This window comes from Neltuma alba, unplaced genomic scaffold (genome assembly GCF_004799145.2).
Source record: "Neltuma alba isolate B1F8T4 unplaced genomic scaffold, ASM479914v2 tig00012966_pilon, whole genome shotgun sequence".
Taxonomy (NCBI): Eukaryota; Viridiplantae; Streptophyta; class Magnoliopsida; order Fabales; family Fabaceae; genus Neltuma; species Neltuma alba.
In genome coordinates this window covers 31,964-51,765 of record NW_021637325.1, presented here as the reverse complement: position 1 = coordinate 51,765, position 19,802 = coordinate 31,964, and the positions used below count along the sequence as shown (strand labels likewise).

The window sequence follows — 19,802 nt, the reverse complement described above, 5'->3', positions numbered from 1 at the left end:
CCACCAGGAGTTGGATTTAACAGAAAGGACTAGTCCTTCATAATGTGATAAACTAAGCTTTGAATTCCTGTTAGAAGAGGTATCCATATTTAATACCCGACAGTACCTCGAATGAGATTACTTTTAATAAAAAGATACCTGTGCTTAACCAAAAAAAAAGATAGAGTAGAATGAGACTTGTTAATAATAAATAATAATAATAATAATAATAATAAATGTTTTGCTAAAAACGAAAATTCCTAGAAATTTACACATAAGAATTTGTCCATTACAATTTACAAGGGGTAGAAATTTCAGAGCCAATTGATTTGCGTGACTGATATTGATCATATAAATATTATACTACTCAAGTTTTTAATATAACACCTTGTTTGACTTTTATTTTGGTCCTAAATATGAGATCCCAATCCATTTTGTCTCTCATATTTATGCATTTTTTTTCTAAGATAGTCCTTTTAACAATAGTAGTTCTAATCAATACACTTAGTTAGCAAGGATATTTCAGGAAAGACAACGTTTATTTATTATAATAACTAACTTAACTTCCTTCCTTAATCTTCTCAAATTAATCAACTAGCTCTTATAATTAAGACCAGAGGCAGTATTTAAAAAAACCGGACATTCAAAATAAGTATTTAATTAAAAAAGAAAAGGGAAAAAAAGGGAAGAAGCGAGAAGAGAGCATTGGCTAAACACGCAATGCAGTTAGCACTTGGCCTATAAAGAAGAAGCTAATGGATCTCTTTTGATTCGCGCCAAATCCGGTCATGTTTGAACCTTTCTTTCAAAAACCATTTCTAGTTCCAGTCTGGTATTCTCCAACAGATTCATCGCCTTGAGTTCCCCTCTCACTGGATCCAGGAAGCATAATCTCGCATTCGCATTGAGTGTGCCGCAACAATATGGAGCAGTACCTCCGAGAGAACTTCGACGTGTCGCCCAAGCGGCCCTCGGAGGCCAACCTCCGCCGCTGGAGATCCGCCGTCTCCATCGTCAAGAATCCTCGTCGCCGCTTTCGCATGGTCGCTGACCTCGCTAAGCGCGCCGAGGCTGAGAAGAAGCGCAAGAAACTCCAGGTTTGAGACTACTCTGTTCTCTCTTATCTTTTTTCAGCTCTTGCAGAAACTGTGTTTCCATTTGGATCTTTTTCTTTCTCTTCGTTTTATAGAAACTGATTTATCAACGTGGTTTATGTCTGTTTGGAAATAAAACGAAATAGATTTGGCTTTTTTTTTTTGGTCCATGATTTTTTCCCGAATTGAAACGGATTGCTCTGTTCTCGATTACATGCACTGAGTTAGTGATTAGTTTGGATGTTATGATCGGCATTTCCACAATTAGAATGATAAACCTGAAGTGTCTGGTTATGATCTCTGGATGTCTTCGTTATGAGATGAACCTTCCTGTTCATTTTCGAAATTTTCTAGTCAAAGAAATAGAGATGGAAAATTGCTGCGGCACAGATTGTGCGCTTATTAAACCGCAAGAATAACAGAAGCAAAGTCAAATTGTTAGCGCGATTAGATTGTCATTGGCTTATGCAGTTCACTTTCACACAGTATCCATCGACTTTTCTCGGAATTTCTGCATTTCTGGTAATCCTTGCCACCTGCCATTCTCATCATTTTCCGTAGCATTTAAGATGTGTCAAAGAAAGGGAAAAAAAACCAAGTAAACCATTTAATTACGACAAAAGAGTACTAGTATTATTCTATATATGGACTTTTCAATGCTAAAGAGGGGTGATTGTTCCTTGAATTTTTTTTTTATACAATTGAATTTTCTTATTTGATGCCGAAATAAACGTACTGTCCTGCATGAATATATTTCTTCATATGTGTACGTAGAATTGATTTCACATCATAAGCTTTGAATACTTGAGTCCTCGATCCATACTGAAATTTACCAAACCAAATTGAACTTCTGTTTCACAAATGCTCCATCATATGACCATTGCTTCTGTATAATCGCTTTTTCCAAATGTTTCGAAAGTCTTAGGTGACGTATCGCTAGTTTGATGGTGGACAGCTTATTTCCTCTTGTGGAATTTTTTAATTAATTAGTTAAAGTTGATTAAGCTGTAAAAATACTTCTCAAAAATACTTTTTCACAAATCAAGGCAAACTCCTTCATATATTTACTTCGTATACTGTAAAATTACTTTTAAAATTATGGTTTCGTTTCTATCCAAACACTCCCTAAATCTATAAGTCTTATTACTTCATTTGAAATGACTTCTAGTCCGTTCTACATGTATATATGTGCATATATTATATTTTTTGTTTTCTTTCCTGGCTCCGAGATGGACCAATATTGGTGAACTCCAGCTATTTCTTAGGTATAAACAGATCTACAGATTAAACGATCTATACATGTATTGTTTCTTGTGTCCCAAGGAAAGCTGATTTCAAGTTTGGACACCCCTGGTGACTTCACAGGATTAACTGCATATGATAGACATGATAACTAGGAAGAAAAGGGTTCAGGAGTGTAATTATAAGATATAGGTGTAGTCACAACTGAATGATTGTATAGGATTGGTTTTCACTGATATTGCTTTAATCAAATGACTTGTCAGAGTGCCAATGAATTAACTGTGCCAAAAGGTAATAGGGTTTATGATCTCTAATGGATTAAAGTGGCCGCGTCCCTTTTTACCATTTTTTAATTAGTTGGCTAGGCACTTGCCGAGTATTATTGTAAAGTTTACGCACCTATATGTTTTAGGTAGCCCACGTAACTATGATCAAAGGTTTCATCTTTGCATGCTTGAAAGGCAATGGTGTATATTCGTGGTATTTCCCCTTACTCGAGGTCATTCTATTCTTTCATGATTATCCTTTTTTTTGTGTGGGGGGGGGGGGGATGTAGTGCTTCTCCGGTCCCCGATCGTGAAGATCAATGTCATTAGCAATGAATTATTATTTTCAATGTTTAATATAAAAGCTAGTTGATTAATTTGAATAGATTAAAAAAAATTATTAAATTAGTTATTTGTAATAAATATTTATTCTTTTTCTTATAATATTCTTGCTAATCATGTGTATTAACAAAAATTATCAGTTGATGAAATATTTAATACATACAACTACAAGGATTATTTTAGAAGAAATGGATAAATATGAGAGACAAAGTGGATTGAAATCTTATACTATTTCTGGTTCTTAATATAAAACATTATTTGACTTATTTGATCCTAATTATAAGACTCCAATCCACTTTGTCTCTCATATTTATGTATTTGTTTTAAGTTAGTCTCTCTAATAATAGTAGCTCTAACCAATAAACTTGATTAGTAAGAATATTTTAAGAAAGACAATACCTATTTATCACAAATAACTAACTTAACTTATTTCCTTAATCTCTTCAAATTAGTTGACTAGCTCTTATAATTAGGACCGGAGGTAGTATGTAGGACCAAATTAAAAGTCAAATTAACTCTTATATTTAGCTAGAACTAGAGGTAGTATTAGACAAAATAATTCTATTAAAATAATCCTACACCAAATATACGACAGAAGAAAAAAAAAAAACATTGATGGCGGTCACTAGAGGTGGGAGAAAAATGTTAAAATTTTGATTTTAACAAATTAAAAAATTATTTGATAAAAAATACTCAAAACAATAATTATGTACTAAATATTTTTTTAATGTAACTAAATTATAAATAATAATTTAATAATTTATTTAAGAACAATTCTTGTATTAAAATAGGTCATGAATTAAATAAAAAATGAGACTAAATTGAATGCCATTAAATAATTATACGATAATCATTACCTATTATCCTAAATTTAATAAAATTCAGTATAAAGTCCATACGACAAAATAAACACTACAAAAATATAGCTTTTAACTCTATCCAGCCTTTCTTAGTTTCTCCGGGGGGCTTCGGGCCTCATTCTCTGAGCTATTTTTGTAGCTGTCCCCACCCAAAATTCTGCCTTTACTTTTTTTAATTAAAAGACAATTTCATTCAAACTAAATAAAAAGATTACACATAAAAGGCCGGCTAATTTGAGCAAACTCAAATAAACTAAAACAAAAGGTTGGCCCATTACTAAAACAAGGAAATGACACATTATAAATGAAACCAAAAAAAAAAAAACAAACAAACAAACCAACAAACACAACGGTTAGCATTTCGAGCACCAACAAAAGCTTGAATCCCATATCGAACCAACAGTAACGCCACCAAATCCAATACTGCTTGAAGTCCCAAAGCGCAGGAGTAGATACTACTCGGCAATATCTATAAAACAAGAGACATAGAAAGACACCATCACGGATCACCAATTCATACTGGTGCCCCACAATGTCAATAGCTTTTAAGCTATTAAATAAGGTCTCAACACGATCTTGCTTAGACGACGAAGTGAGCTTCCAAGCCACACACACAGCATGTGCCGAAAATTTTGATGGAGTAAAGTTGGGGAGGAAAGTTGACTAGCGAAGCGATAAAGGCCTTGTAACTCTCGGAAGAAAGACAAATTAGCCACTGAGAAAGGATCCCAAAAACAAATTAGCCTTGCCTCTGTAGGATTCCCTTACCCATTCTCGAATGCATTGCCTGCGTGGGATTTCCATTCTCCCCGTGCCTACTTTTCTTAAAGTTGCATGAAAATCCTTACAATCTGCCGCTACTACATGGCTAATGGCGTCTATCTTGAACAGGAAAAAGTACGAGTAGCTCTCTATGTGCAAAAAGCAGCATTGCAGTTTATTGACGGTATTTTACATTTAATTCCGAGTAGATTCAGTTATTTCTTGTTTGTTTTAATTTGACAATTATAGTCATTTGTATCAGTCTTATTTTAAATACACAAATATAAAGAATTTAACTTCTTTTCTTCTTCTCTCACAGCTGGGCAGCGTGGTTCGTCCATGCTCTCCCGGGAGGTCAAGGAATCGGGTTTTGCTATTGAACCCGACGACTTAGCATCCATATGCCGATCACATAATAGCAAAGGCTTAGAACTTAGTGGAGGAGTAGCAGGATTGGCAAAAGCAGTTAATGTGTCACTGGAAGACGGTGTTCGTTCTAGTGATGTTCCTCGTAGACAAAATGTCTTTGGTTCTAACCGCTTTGCTGAGAAGCCCTCAAGAGGATTTTGGATGTTCGTTTGGGATGCAATGCAAGACTTGACTCTCATTATCCTTTTGTTATGTGCTTTTGTTTCAATAGGAGTTGGAATCCCCACTGACGGTTGGCCAAAAGGTGTGTATGATGGAGTTGGAATCGCACTCTCTATTCTCTTAGTTGTCTTCGTCACATCAGTTAGTGACTATAAACAGTCTTTGCAATTTAAAGATTTGGAAAATGAGAAGAAAAATGTTACCATTCAAGTCATTAGAGATCGGAACAGACAAAAGATTTCAATCTATGAGTTAGTGGTAGGAGATATTGTTCATTTATCAATTGGAGACATAGTTCCTGCAGATGGATTATTCATATCGGGTTACAATTTATTAGTTGATGAATCAAGCTTATCAGGCGAGAGCGAGGCTGTGCATGTCGACCAACGTGCTCCTTTTCTTCTGGCTGGGACCAAAGTACAAGATGGATCTGCTAAGATGTTAGTAACTTCTGTTGGTATGAGGACTGAATGGGGAAGACTGATGGATACTCTGAACGAAGTGGGAGACGATGAGACGCCGTTGCAGGTCAAATTAAATGGGGTTGCGACCATAATTGGAAAGATTGGCTTGGGTTTCGCCCTGATGACATTCTTGGTTCTGACTGGCAGGTTTTTGGTGCGTAAAATAGTTCATAATGAAATCTCTCAATGGTCCTTAAACGACGCATCTGAGCTTCTCAATTTCTTTGCGACTGCTGTAATTATAATAGTTGTGGCAGTTCCAGAGGGGCTTCCTTTGGCAGTGACGCTAAGCCTTGCGTTCGCAATGAAGAAGTTAATGAACGACAAGGCACTTGTCAGGCACCTCTCTGCGTGCGAGACGATGGGCTCAGCTGGTTCTATTTGCACAGACAAAACAGGAACCTTGACCACAAATCACATGGTAGTACATAAAATATGGATTTGCGGACAAACTAAGGAGATGAGAAACAATAGCAGTGAGAATTTGTTAAAGTCATCCATTTCTGAACAAATATTTGACCTCTTTTTGCAGTCAATATTTCAGAATACTGGCTCAGAGGTGGTCAAAGGTGAAAATGGGAAGAATAAGGTTATGGGTACTCCGACAGAGAAGGCATTGTTGGAATTTGGGTTGCTTTCTGGAGGTGAACCTGGGGTTTATAATGAGAAGTACAAGATCTTAAAGATCGAACCATTCAATTCGAACAGAAAAAGAATGTCAGTGCTTGTGGCTCTTCCCGGTACTGCCAATAAGTCTAGAGCATTCTGTAAAGGAGCATCAGAAATAGTTCTGGAAATGTGCGACAAACTTGTGGACACAAATGGCAAAGTCGTGCGCCTGTTCGAAGAACAAAGAAGGAACATCGCAAAAGTTATCAATGATTTTGCTTCTGAAGCTCTAAGAACTCTCTCCATTGCCTTTAAAGATATCGAAGGAAATTCTGGTGGGGATAATATTCCTGAGGAGAACTTTACATTGTTGGCAATTGTTGGGATCAAGGATCCTGTGAGGCCTGGAGTAAAAAAAGCTGTGGAAACTTGCAAAGCAGCTGGTATTTCGGTAAAGATGGTGACTGGTGATAACATCATTACTGCTAAAGCAATAGCTAGAGAATGCGGTATCTTGACAGATGGTATAGCCATCGAAGGACCCGAATTTCGCAAGAAGACCCAGCAAGAAATGGAGGAGATAATACCAAAAATACAGGTTTCGCTACTTTTTCATGGATAACTCTAATAGTGTTGATTTAGCGATGGGATGGCAAGCTAATAAATAGGTCTGCTTAATTTGAATAGGTTATGGCTCGATCTTTGCCTCTGGACAAGCACACTTTGGTGACCCACTTGAGGACGGACTTCGACGAAGTTGTTGCAGTAACTGGTGATGGGACAAACGATGCTCCAGCTTTGCGTGAGGCGGATATTGGCCTTGCCATGGGCATAGCAGGAACAGAGGTTTGTAAGTCGCAGTCTCCATATTTGCTATTTAACCCATCCCCCTTGTCATCAATTTTTTGTTTATTTTGTGAGTCAATATCCCGTGTGTCCAAGATCCTTTGAAGTACTTGCACCATGAACTCGCCAAAAGTGGGGCCTATTTGTCCCTACTGCACCTATGAAATATTTTAGAGAACCCAAATTATGCACGAGAACTTGCTATCTTTTAGAGAACATTGTCCTTGAACGACTGTTGGGGTTCAGAAGCCACACTCTCCACCGCACCACTGGTCATCCCAGATTCCCGGTCTGCAAGATTGAATATATTTCGGATAAAGCATCGCCTAACTAAATTTATTAGGCTTTCTCATTTATTTCCTCCGATCTTCGCATGAAGCTAAAATTCTTCTCGTGCACCACCCATATTTTTAGAACATAACTACAACGTCATGCATAATATACAGGTATATGGCAGATGCATATCTCAGTATGGCCGATGAAAATTTGTATTAATTAATCTGCGTGTTTAACGTTAAATTGTTTGCTAAACTTCTTTTCTCGTCCTGCAGGTCGCAAAAGAGAACGCGGATGTCATTGTGATGGATGATAACTTCACAACCATACTTAACGTTGCCAGATGGGGCCGTTCTGTGTACATCAATGTTCAGAAGTTTGTTCAGTTCCAATTAACGGTTAATGTTGTGGCTCTCATCCTCAATTTTGTTTCCGCATGTGTGTCAGGTATTACATCAGCTAACTTAGACAGTCTTCTACCATCCCTTTAGTCTCACCCATGCTATCTTTGCTTATTGATTATGCTAGAATTCCATTTTCAGGTTCTGCTCCTCTTACCGCTGTTCAAATGCTTTGGGTGAACATGATCATGGACACTCTTGGTGCTTTGGCTCTGGCTACAGAACCTCCCCATGATGGGCTGATGAAAAGACCACCTGTTGGAAGGAATGCCAATCTCATAACCGGCATCATGTGGAGGAACATAATTGGTCAGAGCCTCTATCAGATAGCCGTCCTTTTGGTTCTCAAATTTCGCGGTGAACAGATTATGAAGCTTAATGGTCCTGATGCAACCTCTGTTCTGAACACTTTCATATTCAACGTCTTCGTATTTTGCCAGGTACCAGTTCTAATATTTAGATCTTCGTTGTAATTTTTTTTCTTTTGTAAACCACGAATGTGCTTTTCTTAAAAACCACTCGTTAGCATTGTCTTCTGATTATTCTCATACTATGTTTCTTGCTATATAGAGGCCTTACATTCCTATATGACTTATAAAAGAAACCAACCTAATATACTGTAGATTTTGTTCATTCTATTAATTACTACTGCGGTCGCATATTTTTCAGTAGTGTATTTGCTTGCCGCTGACATGTACCCACTGGGTCTATCATAAGTTCGCTCTCAGTGAACAGAGATAAAAAAATTACAGAAAATACGGTTTCGTTTTAACACTTTCAAAGTTGTTTATAAAACTTCAGATGCCCTATCGTCGATAGAAGGATATAATAAAAATTATAGACATTCTGTATAATTGTTTTCGCAAATGTAGTTGCTATATCACGGCTTTTTAAGCTGTAATTGCTTATCTTCATCTGTGCATGTAAAAAAAGCAGAAGATTTTTACTACGGTTACTCCATATTTCTGTATGCTTACTTTTCTTCCTCTTCCAATAATTGGACTCTTCCTGTAAATATAAGACTCATTTTATAGTATAATTTACACTATAAAATGGATCTTACATTTAAGATCAGATGAGTGTATTTTTATCCAAGAACTTGCACTAAACACCAAAGGAAACTTTATCTGAAGAAATCCTCATGAGCATTTAAAAACTATAATATCTTCTGTCATGCAATTTTTTCCGTGCTGCAAAATCATCAGGTATTCAACGAGATAAACAGCCGTGACATGGAGAAGATCAATGTTTTCCGAGGCATATTCAGCAGCTGGATCTTCCTGGGAGTTTTGGCCTCAACAATATGTTTCCAAGCCATACTTGTTGAATTTCTGGGTACCTTTGCTCAAACAGTACCACTAAGCTGGGATCTATGGCTAGCCAGTGTCTTAATTGGTTCAGTGAGCTTACCCTTAGCCGCCATTGTCAAATGCATCCCCGTTCCAGTGGCTGGTTTCGTGGACCATCACCATCATCATGATTACGTACCCATCCCGAGTGGCCCAGATATGGCTTGAAACAAAGATTCAACACTTCACAGCAATTTTGGTAAATAATGCACTCCTCCTAATTAGTTCTTCCTCATCATCAACTAATCATCACTTCTTAGTTTGCTTCCACTTTCATATTACATGCGTGTCTAGTTTCGAAAATCACTAAATATCGTGGTTTTGTTGAGACCAGAGCACACGTTTCTATTAAAACTATGACTTTTAAGTGTTTTTTAACACAAAACCAAACACATTCTATTACTTCTCATCTCCTAAGCATGCATATGCAGTGCATGAACATATTTCCAGTCTATATTCTTGGCCTTCTTTCCTTCTACTTGTTTCTTGGGGTCAAAAAAAAAAAAAAGAACAAATTTGCCTCCCTGGTTCTCTTCCATCTGCCACCATTCCAATTCTCATTCTCCTAGGGTGCAGCATCATTCTTTTGAGTCAGAAAAGCATAGGTTTATTTACCTCTTCTTCTTTTTTATTTGTTTTCCGTTTTTGGATCTATAAAGATTACGTTGTTTTTACTCGTTATAGAAGTAGAACAGAACATATTATCATGATCATGAGCGTGAAATTAGGTTTGGTTACGTTTGGACAAGTAACATTGTTTTATTCAATTTTGTAAGATTTTTCTTGAAGATAGTGATAAAAATCCAGTGACATTATTAAGCCTTCAAATATTCATGAAGAAACAAAGCTAGAATCGTTGGCTGGATTTCTAATTGCCTTACATTTTCCATTTTCAAGTGCATTTCCATCAGCAACTAAACAAATCAGTTGGAGGAATTAATGTTATAATTAAATAAATAAATTCATATTATTAAGTTAAAATTTGATAGTAAAATAGAAGCCCCGGGGGGGGGGACCAAAATCATCTTTATGAAATCAAAGGAATAAGCTTAAGAAAGAGACGTGCATGTCTTCTGGTATAATAGGAGAGTAATAAGAGACTGAATATAATTGTCAAAACTGCCTTTACATTTTACAATATCAAGAAGATAATTATAATTTTTTTTATTTTTATTTTAGGACTATTGTTGATTTCATCCTCTTCCACGGTTGTGTTTCATTGATTTTTGTGAGATTACGTATCAATCTCAGGCGAAAATAAATACAATAGCAGCAGATCTTTTTAATAAGTTTTCTCAAGAACTTGTGAAAAAATACACCCAATAAGTTATACTTCTAAACATCACAGGAAGACTTCTACAAATTTTAATCCCAATTTTGTGGTATGAAGTTTAATTGAGATTTTTATTACAAGTCCTTTTACACTATTCAGGAGCCAAACATAAAAATTTACAACTTATTTTATGTGTTTCTTACAAGTTCTCTGGAAAAAAGAACCTATTGATAAGTATTCTGTTTACGTGAGACTTGTGTCTATTTTCTTTCTCAATCCTTTGGCTAGAATGGGTATGGTCTAATTTTTTTCTCACTTCTTTATAAACATACTAATCAATAATAAAAATGCCTTCTTTTTAGTACTTAAAAAATGTTGAATTATATATTAAATTAAAAAAAATTCATCATTCTAATCATTCCTGCTCATGGAAGGGGGGGGAAAAAACTTACAACATAAAAAAGCCGGATGCATTTTTTAGGAGTCTAAACCCTATAACGGACTTTGAGAGGACAAAAGGAAAAAAATCACCACGTCCATAATAATACAACCAAATGATTTCTTTGAAATCTTTGTCATAAAAGCATAAAAAAAAAAAAAGCATTCCCTTTTCTTTATCTGTTTATAATAATAATATGTGAAAACAAAAGATGCCCTTTTACAAGTCACCCACATTATTCCACTTGAAAAGAACTATCAGATGACATGATGCCACCTTCTATGTTTCTAGAAACCTATTTCAAAACATAAGAAAACCCACCTCACAGGGTTAAAAAAATAGCTATCTTTCCATCTAATTTATGTTAATTAGATTTAAAACTAATGGCTTTTTAAATATATTTTCATAATTTTTTCTGATAAAGTTAATGTTGGAAAAGTATCATATTATTCTTTTTGCTGTGTATTAAAGACAGCTCTCCGAATGTCAAATTAAGCTTGAATTTTGAAGCCAGTATGTTTGAAAAATCAAAAGCACTAAATCAATGTAATAATTGGATTCACATGATTGCAAAAAAAAAAAATCAAATTTCAATTACTTCACAATCTGACTTAAAATAACTTTATCATAATCCAAAAATCAGATAGAATTACATGGAAAAAGTAAAAGCATAACGTATATTTTCAAAACACTATATACCAAAAATCAAGAGTGTTTCGCTCATGAAAGATGGTAATTCAAACTAATGTCTTTGGCCAAAATCCAGCTCAAGAATTCTACCAAACACATGTACAAAATGCTTCTACTAGGTTTAGACTTGGCTTCTAAATCTCTCTGTACTTTTGTCATCAACTAGAGGATGACACCATGGTCTTTTCAAGCACATTAATGACATTATCAAGAACTTTTTGGTTAGTTTTTTAGTTAGTTTCTTTGTTCGTTTAATACTAACTCCGGTCTTGAATATAAGATTTAATTTATAATTTGAATTAAACTAGAAACCAGACCTTATATTAAAAACTGGAGTTTGTATTAGTAATGACTTCATGGAGAGGAAAAAACATGAACAATATGCAGTGTGTATACCCCTTAAACAAGGAATCCAACTTCAACCTTACTTACAGGGGGGAAAAAATTGTTGGGTCAAACATAGGAAAGTATATGCTGAGAGAGCTTCTTGTCATTGAAGATCCAGACCCTAGGGAACCATAGTACTATATACTTCCTTCAATTTTGAATATAAAGCTTTTTAACTAATTTATAAAATATGTATTTGTTGTTTGTAATTAATATGTAGAAAATTTTATAACACTTTCTGAACACACACCTATAATTTAATTATTAAAATTTAATAATGTACAGAAATAAAAAAATATTTTAATAAATACGCGTAGTATAAGAAAGAAAATTTTAAAATAGCATATAAGAGGAAATGTAATATTATATTTAAAACCAAATCAAGACTCACATGTTTTGTTAAACGGCCCATAAGAACCATATTTTGACTTTTATCTAGAGAATATCCAACAATAACGTGCATTGAATGAATAATGGATCTGGATTCTAAAAACAACAATGCTTTTGAATGAATCTTATATTTAAAATTGGAATTAGTACTGAATGGTTAAACAATTATGTATGAAATTTATTTTTTTCATTATTTTTAATTTTATCAAAATACATTATATATGGTTATTTCTCTAGTAATTATCTAATATTCTATACTATTAAATCAAGTTCAATTATTGTCAAATCTATTTGAGATAGCCCATCTAACATAATTTTTTATTTACATATTCAAGCCCTAAACTTAAAAGAAATTAAAGGTGTTCCACTTGACCCCCACTCATTAGTTATATGCTCAGTTCCATTGGCGATGAGAAATTAGCATCAATCAATATGTTAAGGGAAATCAACAAGTAAATCATAACACAATAATTTATCCTTCACATCATCTCATGCCATCTTAAGCTCATCCTTCCCTATAAACCAAACCAGGTCTAGTTCATAGACTTGAAGGAGACCCAACTGTCACAGAATTCCACCACCACAACAGGAGACTACCATTTCAGAAACTTGCAAAGGCTATGGCTTATTGTGAGAGAGAGAGAGAGAGAGAGGAGCCAACGTGTCATATGTATAGAAGACCTTCACGGCTCCGATGTACTTATCCACAAGGATGCCACAAGCCAGCCAGCCTGCCTGCCTGTTCTGGTTCAACCCCATTGGAGGAGTACACTATTATATTATTTCTCTGTTTCACTTCAATATTATTACTGTTATTATTATTATTATATATCAGAGCCATTACTGTTCTCACAAACACCTAGGCGTAGGACAGTTAAAAATCCCACAGTAACTCACACAAGGGCACTGTCCTACACAGTCACAGAGCCCCAAAGATTCCCAAAACCGTGCACTTTTGTCATACGTGTGGGCATCTACATCTTCTTTTAGATCTCTGCATGCCCTTTCCTGTCACATATCAGAAAGTAAAGGGTAGGCAGGCACATATATATTTATATGTTTATTTGTGTTTGTGTGTATAAGGCAGAGAAAGAAAGTGGCATCCCTCACATGGGTGGGTGTTGGTGGGTAGGACCCATACACACCCTGGCATTATATAAATGTGTGGGACCCACTTGCAGTGTCAGCAGCCCCCCATGTGATGGTGGTGTGCCTTGTGGGGTCCCCACCTTCTTCAATAATGGCATCAAAATAAAAGACAGACCCCACCAGTTCACACAACTTGAAAAGTGAAAAATAATTGAAGGGAAGGAACAGACAAAGAGACAAAACCTCTCCTTAGAATGAAGGAGATGCGAAGGAAGAGAGGAGGCAAAGGCAAATAGCAAGAGAAGAGAGTGCAATTTAGTCATTAAAAAAAAAACTCACTTTTGCTTTCTGATTTTTCTTCTTTCTAAATCCTTTTCCTTTCTGTCTAAGTAGAGGGGATTGAGGTTGACATTTTGTGTATAACAACAGCAAAGTAGAAGTACAAACAAACTTCAACAACAGATGAAATATTAGATGGAAGAAGAAATCTCCCCTTTTGAGCTTTAAGCCAAGCTAAAGAAGATTTTTTTTCCCCTAGCAATTATGCCTTCTTCCCCCTCCTACTCCTCATTCTCTTTCTTTCAAACTCAAATTAGTGATTACCCATCATGGGATTTGTTGAATCAGGCCTTGTAGTGTGTCTCTGCTTTTTACCACTGTTGCCCTCTCTTCTGCCTCTTCTTTTCCTCTGGCTTGAGCTTCAGCTGTACAAGGACGCTTACAATATAACTCTTAACAACATTAAGACTAACATAAACTACACTAAGTCCACCCACAATGGGTAATTAAAAGGAGAAGAAATTACAGTGCCAGAATAGTTTTCTTTCTTTCCCTACTACACTCTGATTCTTTCTGTGTTATTTTTTACCTGTGGTTCAGCTACTACAGAAAATGAGAAGAAAGATTAAATTAAAATGGTACAATAACCACAACGGGAAGATGGGGAGAAATAGCTGGGCCCCACTTCCTGTACTGCACTGCTTTTTACGTATGCATTTTGTATGGTAGTAAGTAGTATAGTATTGATGATGATGGTGATGGCCATGGTGGTGGTGGTGATGATTTTTTTTTCTCTCTACAGATTTGTTTGATGTGGAGGGTTTGTTTGGTTGGTAAAGCCTTGCTTCTCTTCCTGTGGACAAAACACAAGATAGCCAAAATTAAGACCAAACCCACCTCTTCAATTATACAACACCAAAAGCACAAATGCTATGCACGTTTAAGACAACAAAGCTGCAAATGAGCTCAAAAAAGAAAAAGATTCACCCAAAAAGTAATTTACCTGAGCTCAGGATGCTAAATGCCGCCACCAGTGCCGGCAGCAAACATTCCGATGGTTCCATGGCCGGAAGAGAACCTGGGTTGAAAGTTTGAAACCCAGGTCAGCAAAAGTTTAAAACTTTATTAACACTGAAACTCATGGTGGATATGGGGAGAAAAACATAGAATTAAATGTGAATGCCAGATAACAATTATAACGGTACCTGGGCAATTGGCAATTGAAAGATTTGAAAGATCCCATGTCCAGAGCAGATGCTGCTGGAAGCAATGAACTATTTCCAAATTTAGAGTTAGCAGATGAAACAGAAGCATCTGAACCAATGGCCTCATTAGGTCCACAGGAGAAGGCAGCCATGTAGTCTCCAGCAGCTTTTGTGGGAGAAGCAAAAGGACTATCAGGGAGATTATGGTCCAAACTGCATTAATTCATTTTAACCCAATTAGATATATATGAACTCCAAAAGAGAATCAAATTTAGGGCAAAAATTCAAATCCTGGAATAAATGCACATAACTTTTAGCATGAACTTAAAGGAGGAATTTTTGCTATTCTGGTAGCCTTTAGATTATTCCAAGTGATAAAAAAAGAAGTCGCATACCATTCTTGCAATTCACGGTCTTCATGACTAGAAGAAGAACTCTGCTTGCCATTGCCTTCAGTATTTCCATTTTCTCCATTCACTGTCACTTCTTTCCCCGCAGAAACGTTGATTGCTTGCTGCAATGGCTGCTGATCAACAGGAATTGATGCAGTACTAGGAGGAGCTGAGCTAGTAACACTCTCTGGTATATCATCAAACAGAAAGCATCACCACTGAGTTCATCTTTCAGAGTTGAACCAAAGTGCATTCTGAAAATCATACAGATTGCACATCTATTATACCTTCTGGGGCCTCGGTGCTGCTGTGAAATGGAGGAAGAACAAGATTCTGAGAGAACATATTGGGAGATTGAGTCGGAGAAGGTATTGGACTTCCAGTGGAAAGTGCTCGGTGGTGTTGCTTCTTGATGTCAAGAAGTTGCAGACCCATCAACCTCCTGCTTTGGAACTCAAGAGCTTGCTGCAAATCAGCCTGCTCCTCAAGCTTCCTCCTCCACAGCATGTCTTGAGTATTATAGTACATTCTCCCTCCTAAGGTTTTTTTTTTTTTTTGCCGCAGAAAAGATGCTCAGAATACGAAGTAAAGATTTCAAAACCTCTCTTAAAGAAAGAATATTTGAAAGGTTAAAAGCATTAACCCACCAAGTTGGAGATCAAATGGGTCTCTAGCATCAAGTCCAGTAGGAGTACCACAAGGTGAGAAATCTCCCCTATCTACCTGTTGCTGCTGCTGCTGCTTCCTGCAAATGAAGAAGAAGAAGAATGAGGTAAGCATGTGTGATTAGGTGGATAGAGATAGATGGACAGATATTACTCATGAAGATGATAAAAGATGAAGAAGGAGAGAGTGCCTGTACTTGTCTGGAACTTTGCCTTTTTCCTTATAAGGCTTAACGAGAACTCGAGCATCACAAACGAAATGAGGGTTTCCTTTGGACAGAATGAGCTTCACAGTCTCTGGATAAACGAAGGTCACGAAACCAAACATACGCTTCTGCTGGTATGGGATCCTCACGTCTTGAACAGGCCCATAAATGCTTCAACAGCAGTTGAAATTATAGTAAGTTTACCAAACAATGGAATAATTAACGAAAGAGAAGAAAAGAAAAATCAGTTCCAAAGTTAAAAAACCAACCTGAAATAATTCGAAACATCTTCCTCTCTGAAAGTGCTATCTGCTGGGAAGGTCAAGTAAATCTGTCTTGAAGCTGGGTTCACCATTCCAGGACCCCCATTCAGAGAAAACTCACTTCTCTCTAGCCTGGATCGACCAAACTTGTGCAAATCCTCGTTCATCATGAGTGCAGCAGCAGCTCTGCAAGAAATCATCGAACGACAAAGTTTGAAAAAAAAAATCTAAACATAATAATAATGATAATAACTTTTAAAACACACGATTGAAAAACTTCTGATAAAATTTGCAGTTTTTGTTGTTTGTTGTACCTTTGGCTATCATTTTGTTGCTGTTGTAGCAGAAGATTCATACACTTAGGAGAATATGGGAAAGAAGAAGCCATGAGCTGTGAAGCAGCAGCCAATCTTTGTTGCTGAACACTCTTGGATCTGAGAAGTTCATGACACTGGTCCACCATCTCCATCTTGCTCGGAGACCCCACCACCATTGAAGCTCCATCACCATCTCCAAGACCACCATGAAGAAACCTGCAAGTGTTCCCATTCTTGCAGTAACCTCGAGCGAAGTAAAGACAAGGCTTCCATCCCAAACCAGAATTCAATTCCTCCGACCCCAAACAGGCGTCGTTCACCGAGCAGCTCCGGCGGTGGTGCGCCGCCGACCCTCCTCCCCAACCAAAGCCGCCGCCGGCGCCTAAGGCAGCTCCGGTGGGACTAGAAGACAAATCTGACTGAGGAGGGTAAAACAAATCCGGGCTTTTAGGTCCAAGCGTCGGAGAAGATCCATCATTGAGGAAAGAAAGCTGGTCTTGGAGCTGAAACTCCTCAATCGGGTCGGATCCTCCGTTTCCATAGAAGGGTAAAGAGGTAGACGAAGAAATCAAATCACTAGGGCACTGAAGTTCAGATAGAGATGGAGTACTAGTAGTTGCACTAGTGCAGTGCAGAAGCTTAGAAGAAGTAGAATTTTGTCTGGAAATAGGAACTGGGTTAGAAGTTGCAGAAAGAAAAGGAGATGGTGAAGATGGAGTTGAAGGTGTAGACGGAGAGTTCGAGGGAAGTAATCCCAAGTCGCTTCGAGCTTTGACTACCACAGAATGAACCAAAGCTTCAGGTCCAAACGCTAAACGAATCATCTCTTTCTCGCCATGGTCTTGAATCAGAAGCAGACCCATGATTTTGGAAGCATTCTCAGGGTCCAAGTTCTGGATCCTAGAGAACACTATTCTCGTTGCTTCATACCCATCCATGGCAGATGAAGTTCAGGGAAGGAAGAAAAGAAAAACCTTTAAGAAAAAAAACTAATTTTTTTGTTGGTTCAGCGAGATCTGTCACTCTCTCTCTTCTCTCTCTGTCAGCTATATTTCTGAGTGCTAAATGGTGTTCCTGTTCCTCATATTCTTCCTGCAAAGGCCAAGAAAAGCAAGTTAAGAAGAAGAGGAGAGAAATAAGAAAGTGAAGTAGCAAAAGTAGTATTCTCGTGTGGATGATTAAAAGGGGTGGATACTGATGGAGGATGCCTTTGATAAAAGGAAGAAGAGAGAGAGAGAGATAATAAGAGGACATGAAAGATAGTGGTTGAATTTCTCCGATGTTAATTAAAATATTATTTAAGAAAAAGGAGAGAAAGTAAGGGAAACAGCAACAAAATCAAATCTTTTGTTCCTGCTTAGTTTCAGAAGCTCGAAATCAAGAAGGAGAACACAAACCAAACTCACCCATAAGAAAGACGATAAGCTTCTTCTATCTTTCCTTCCTTCTTCTTCTTCTTCCTTTCTTTAGGGCTGAAAGTGTAGTCAACTTAGCAGAAAAGCCAAACCACCGCCTTGTTTAGAGCAGTGGTAGGAGCAGCAGGAGCAGGAGCGGCAGAAGAACCATCAATTGCTTCACTGCCCCTGCTGTGTGTGTTTTATGGGGTTCTGGGCAACTGAAGTTGAAAGCTTTCTCTCTCTATCTTACTTTCTCTCTCCTCTCGCTTTCTCTCTCTCTCTCTCTAAATCCCAAGATTTCCTTCTCGCACTAGTCACTACTTGCTACTTCTACTACATATACAACACTTGCCACTTTCTCTGTCCTTTGAAACTTGAGAATCCAAGACCGGTAGGAGTGGCACCAGCAGCGAGAAAGGCCTTGTGTTTTCTTGTTGATAGTAGTACTACTACCATTATTTAGTATACTAGTCAGTCCTCATTTATTACAAACTTTGATAATTAAAATTAATCAAAATAATAAATAGATTAAAAAAATGTGAATATATCCTTATAATAAATTAAAAAAATAAAAGAGAATGTGTGAGAAAAATATAATAAGAGAGAATAAGATAAGAGAGAAAATAAATAAAAGGATAAAATTAGAAAAAATACATAAAAAATCAAATTGAAACTTATAAAATATATATGACACACTTATTTAATTTGAAGTTTACATAGAAGATCGGAAAGAGTATTAATTAATAATACTAGTACTATTCTTGCCAAACAGTAATGTCTGGACTGGACAGAAGATTAATTGTATTTTTGAACAATTCCAATGGCAACATTTCCCTTTTAATTTTACCCATTTAATATTTCATTTTTAGAAATTTTTTTATCCAGTGTTTAAAATGCTATGGAAAATTAAAACTAATAACATATATGCATCTTATAAAATGCATGGCATATTACATACTAACTATTCACAATCATAATAAATACAAGTTAATTATCATATTCCATGCCATACATAGAGGATTTGGAATTAACAACTTGTTCATCATATTTCATTAACAATATCTTATATAATTGGGGAAAACAAATAAAAACATAATCCTATAATATATTTGGATATGGCAAAAAAGTGAAGATGTGGTAAAAAAAAAAATAGAAATTTAGGACAGAATAAGATATTTATCTCTTTTTTTTTTATCATGGTAAATACTGTCCAAAGTGTAAAAGTAAGAATTTGGCTTTGCTATACTATCAAGAAAAATAAAAATGGATTATTATTTGTAAAATAAACTATAAATAATATAACTTGTTTTTAATTCTAGATACACATTTCAGTCTAACCCTAAGGATAAAACTTGATCAATACACTCTTATACATCAATAAAAATAATTTTTAATTATTATATAAAATATATGTTAGTTTTCATCAAATAAGAGTTTTAAATTTAAGTTTTTCCCAAAGAATCTTTTAAATTTTAATCATTCAATATATTAGAATCTGAAACTTTGTGTAATTAATAGCAATGGTTTAAAAAAAAAAAATAGAAGAGAGAAGATCGAAATCATATATTTTCAATTAGTTTCATTATTTATTAGGAAAAGAAAAAAGAAAAAGTTCCAATTTTATTTGTGGCAAGTTGGACGCTTTTTGGGAAGGCGTGAGGTGAGTGGATCTAGATCTGCCTCCGGTTCACTTTCCCTTAACCTCTCTCTCTGTATTTTATTTTTGTTT

General features: G+C 36.1%; 2 protein-coding genes across 3 annotated transcripts; one reads left to right on the top strand and one right to left on the bottom strand.

Moving 5' to 3' along the window:
• Positions 1 to 902: 902 nt before the first annotated feature.
• LOC114733119 (putative calcium-transporting ATPase 11, plasma membrane-type) lies at positions 903 to 9,249 on the top strand. Its single transcript, XM_028920524.1, has 7 exons — positions 903 to 1,076; positions 4,675 to 4,729; positions 4,865 to 6,807; positions 6,897 to 7,055; positions 7,607 to 7,778; positions 7,874 to 8,172; positions 8,938 to 9,249. Exons 1-7 carry the CDS (start codon positions 903 to 905, stop codon positions 9,247 to 9,249), a joined length of 3,114 nt encoding a protein of 1,037 aa, XP_028776357.1.
• Positions 9,250 to 13,642: 4,393 nt separating this feature from the next.
• On the bottom strand, positions 13,643 to 17,677 carry LOC114733124 (zinc finger CCCH domain-containing protein 53). 2 transcript variants are annotated; one of them, XM_028920526.1, is made up of 9 exons: positions 16,674 to 17,677; positions 16,366 to 16,545; positions 16,082 to 16,267; positions 15,873 to 15,970; positions 15,513 to 15,761; positions 15,229 to 15,412; positions 14,834 to 15,046; positions 14,632 to 14,706; positions 13,643 to 14,481 (listed from the first exon to the last, which is right to left on the bottom strand). In XM_028920526.1, exons 1-8 carry the CDS (start codon positions 17,612 to 17,614, stop codon positions 14,646 to 14,648), a joined length of 2,112 nt encoding a protein of 703 aa, XP_028776359.1. In that variant the 5' UTR covers positions 17,615 to 17,677; the 3' UTR covers positions 13,643 to 14,481; positions 14,632 to 14,645. The 2 variants fall into 2 exon arrangements, with proteins under 2 accessions (XP_028776359.1, XP_028776360.1); XM_028920527.1 differs by having other exon boundaries at positions 16,088 to 16,267.
• Between the last annotated feature and the right edge of the window lie 2,125 nt (positions 17,678 to 19,802).

Excerpts from the sequence above, each read along its gene's own strand:
- LOC114733119 (XM_028920524.1), top strand. The coding sequence starts at position 903 with ATGGAGCAGTACCTCCGAGAGAACTTCGACGTGTCGCCCAAGCGGCCC. Across the intron at positions 1,077-4,674 it reads AGAAGCGCAAGAAACTCCAG|GAAAAAGTACGAGTAGCTCT; the intron begins GTTTGAGACTAC and ends TATCTTGAACAG. Across the intron at positions 7,056-7,606 it reads TGGGCATAGCAGGAACAGAG|GTCGCAAAAGAGAACGCGGA; the intron begins GTTTGTAAGTCG and ends CTCGTCCTGCAG.
- LOC114733124 (XM_028920526.1), bottom strand. The coding sequence starts at position 17,614 with ATGGATGGGTATGAAGCAACGAGAATAGTGTTCTCTAGGATCCAGAAC. Across the intron at positions 16,268-16,365 it reads GATGTTTCGAATTATTTCAG|CATTTATGGGCCTGTTCAAG; the intron begins GTTGGTTTTTTA and ends CTGCTGTTGAAG. Across the intron at positions 15,413-15,512 it reads CAGCACCGAGGCCCCAGAAG|AGAGTGTTACTAGCTCAGCT; the intron begins GTATAATAGATG and ends ATGATATACCAG.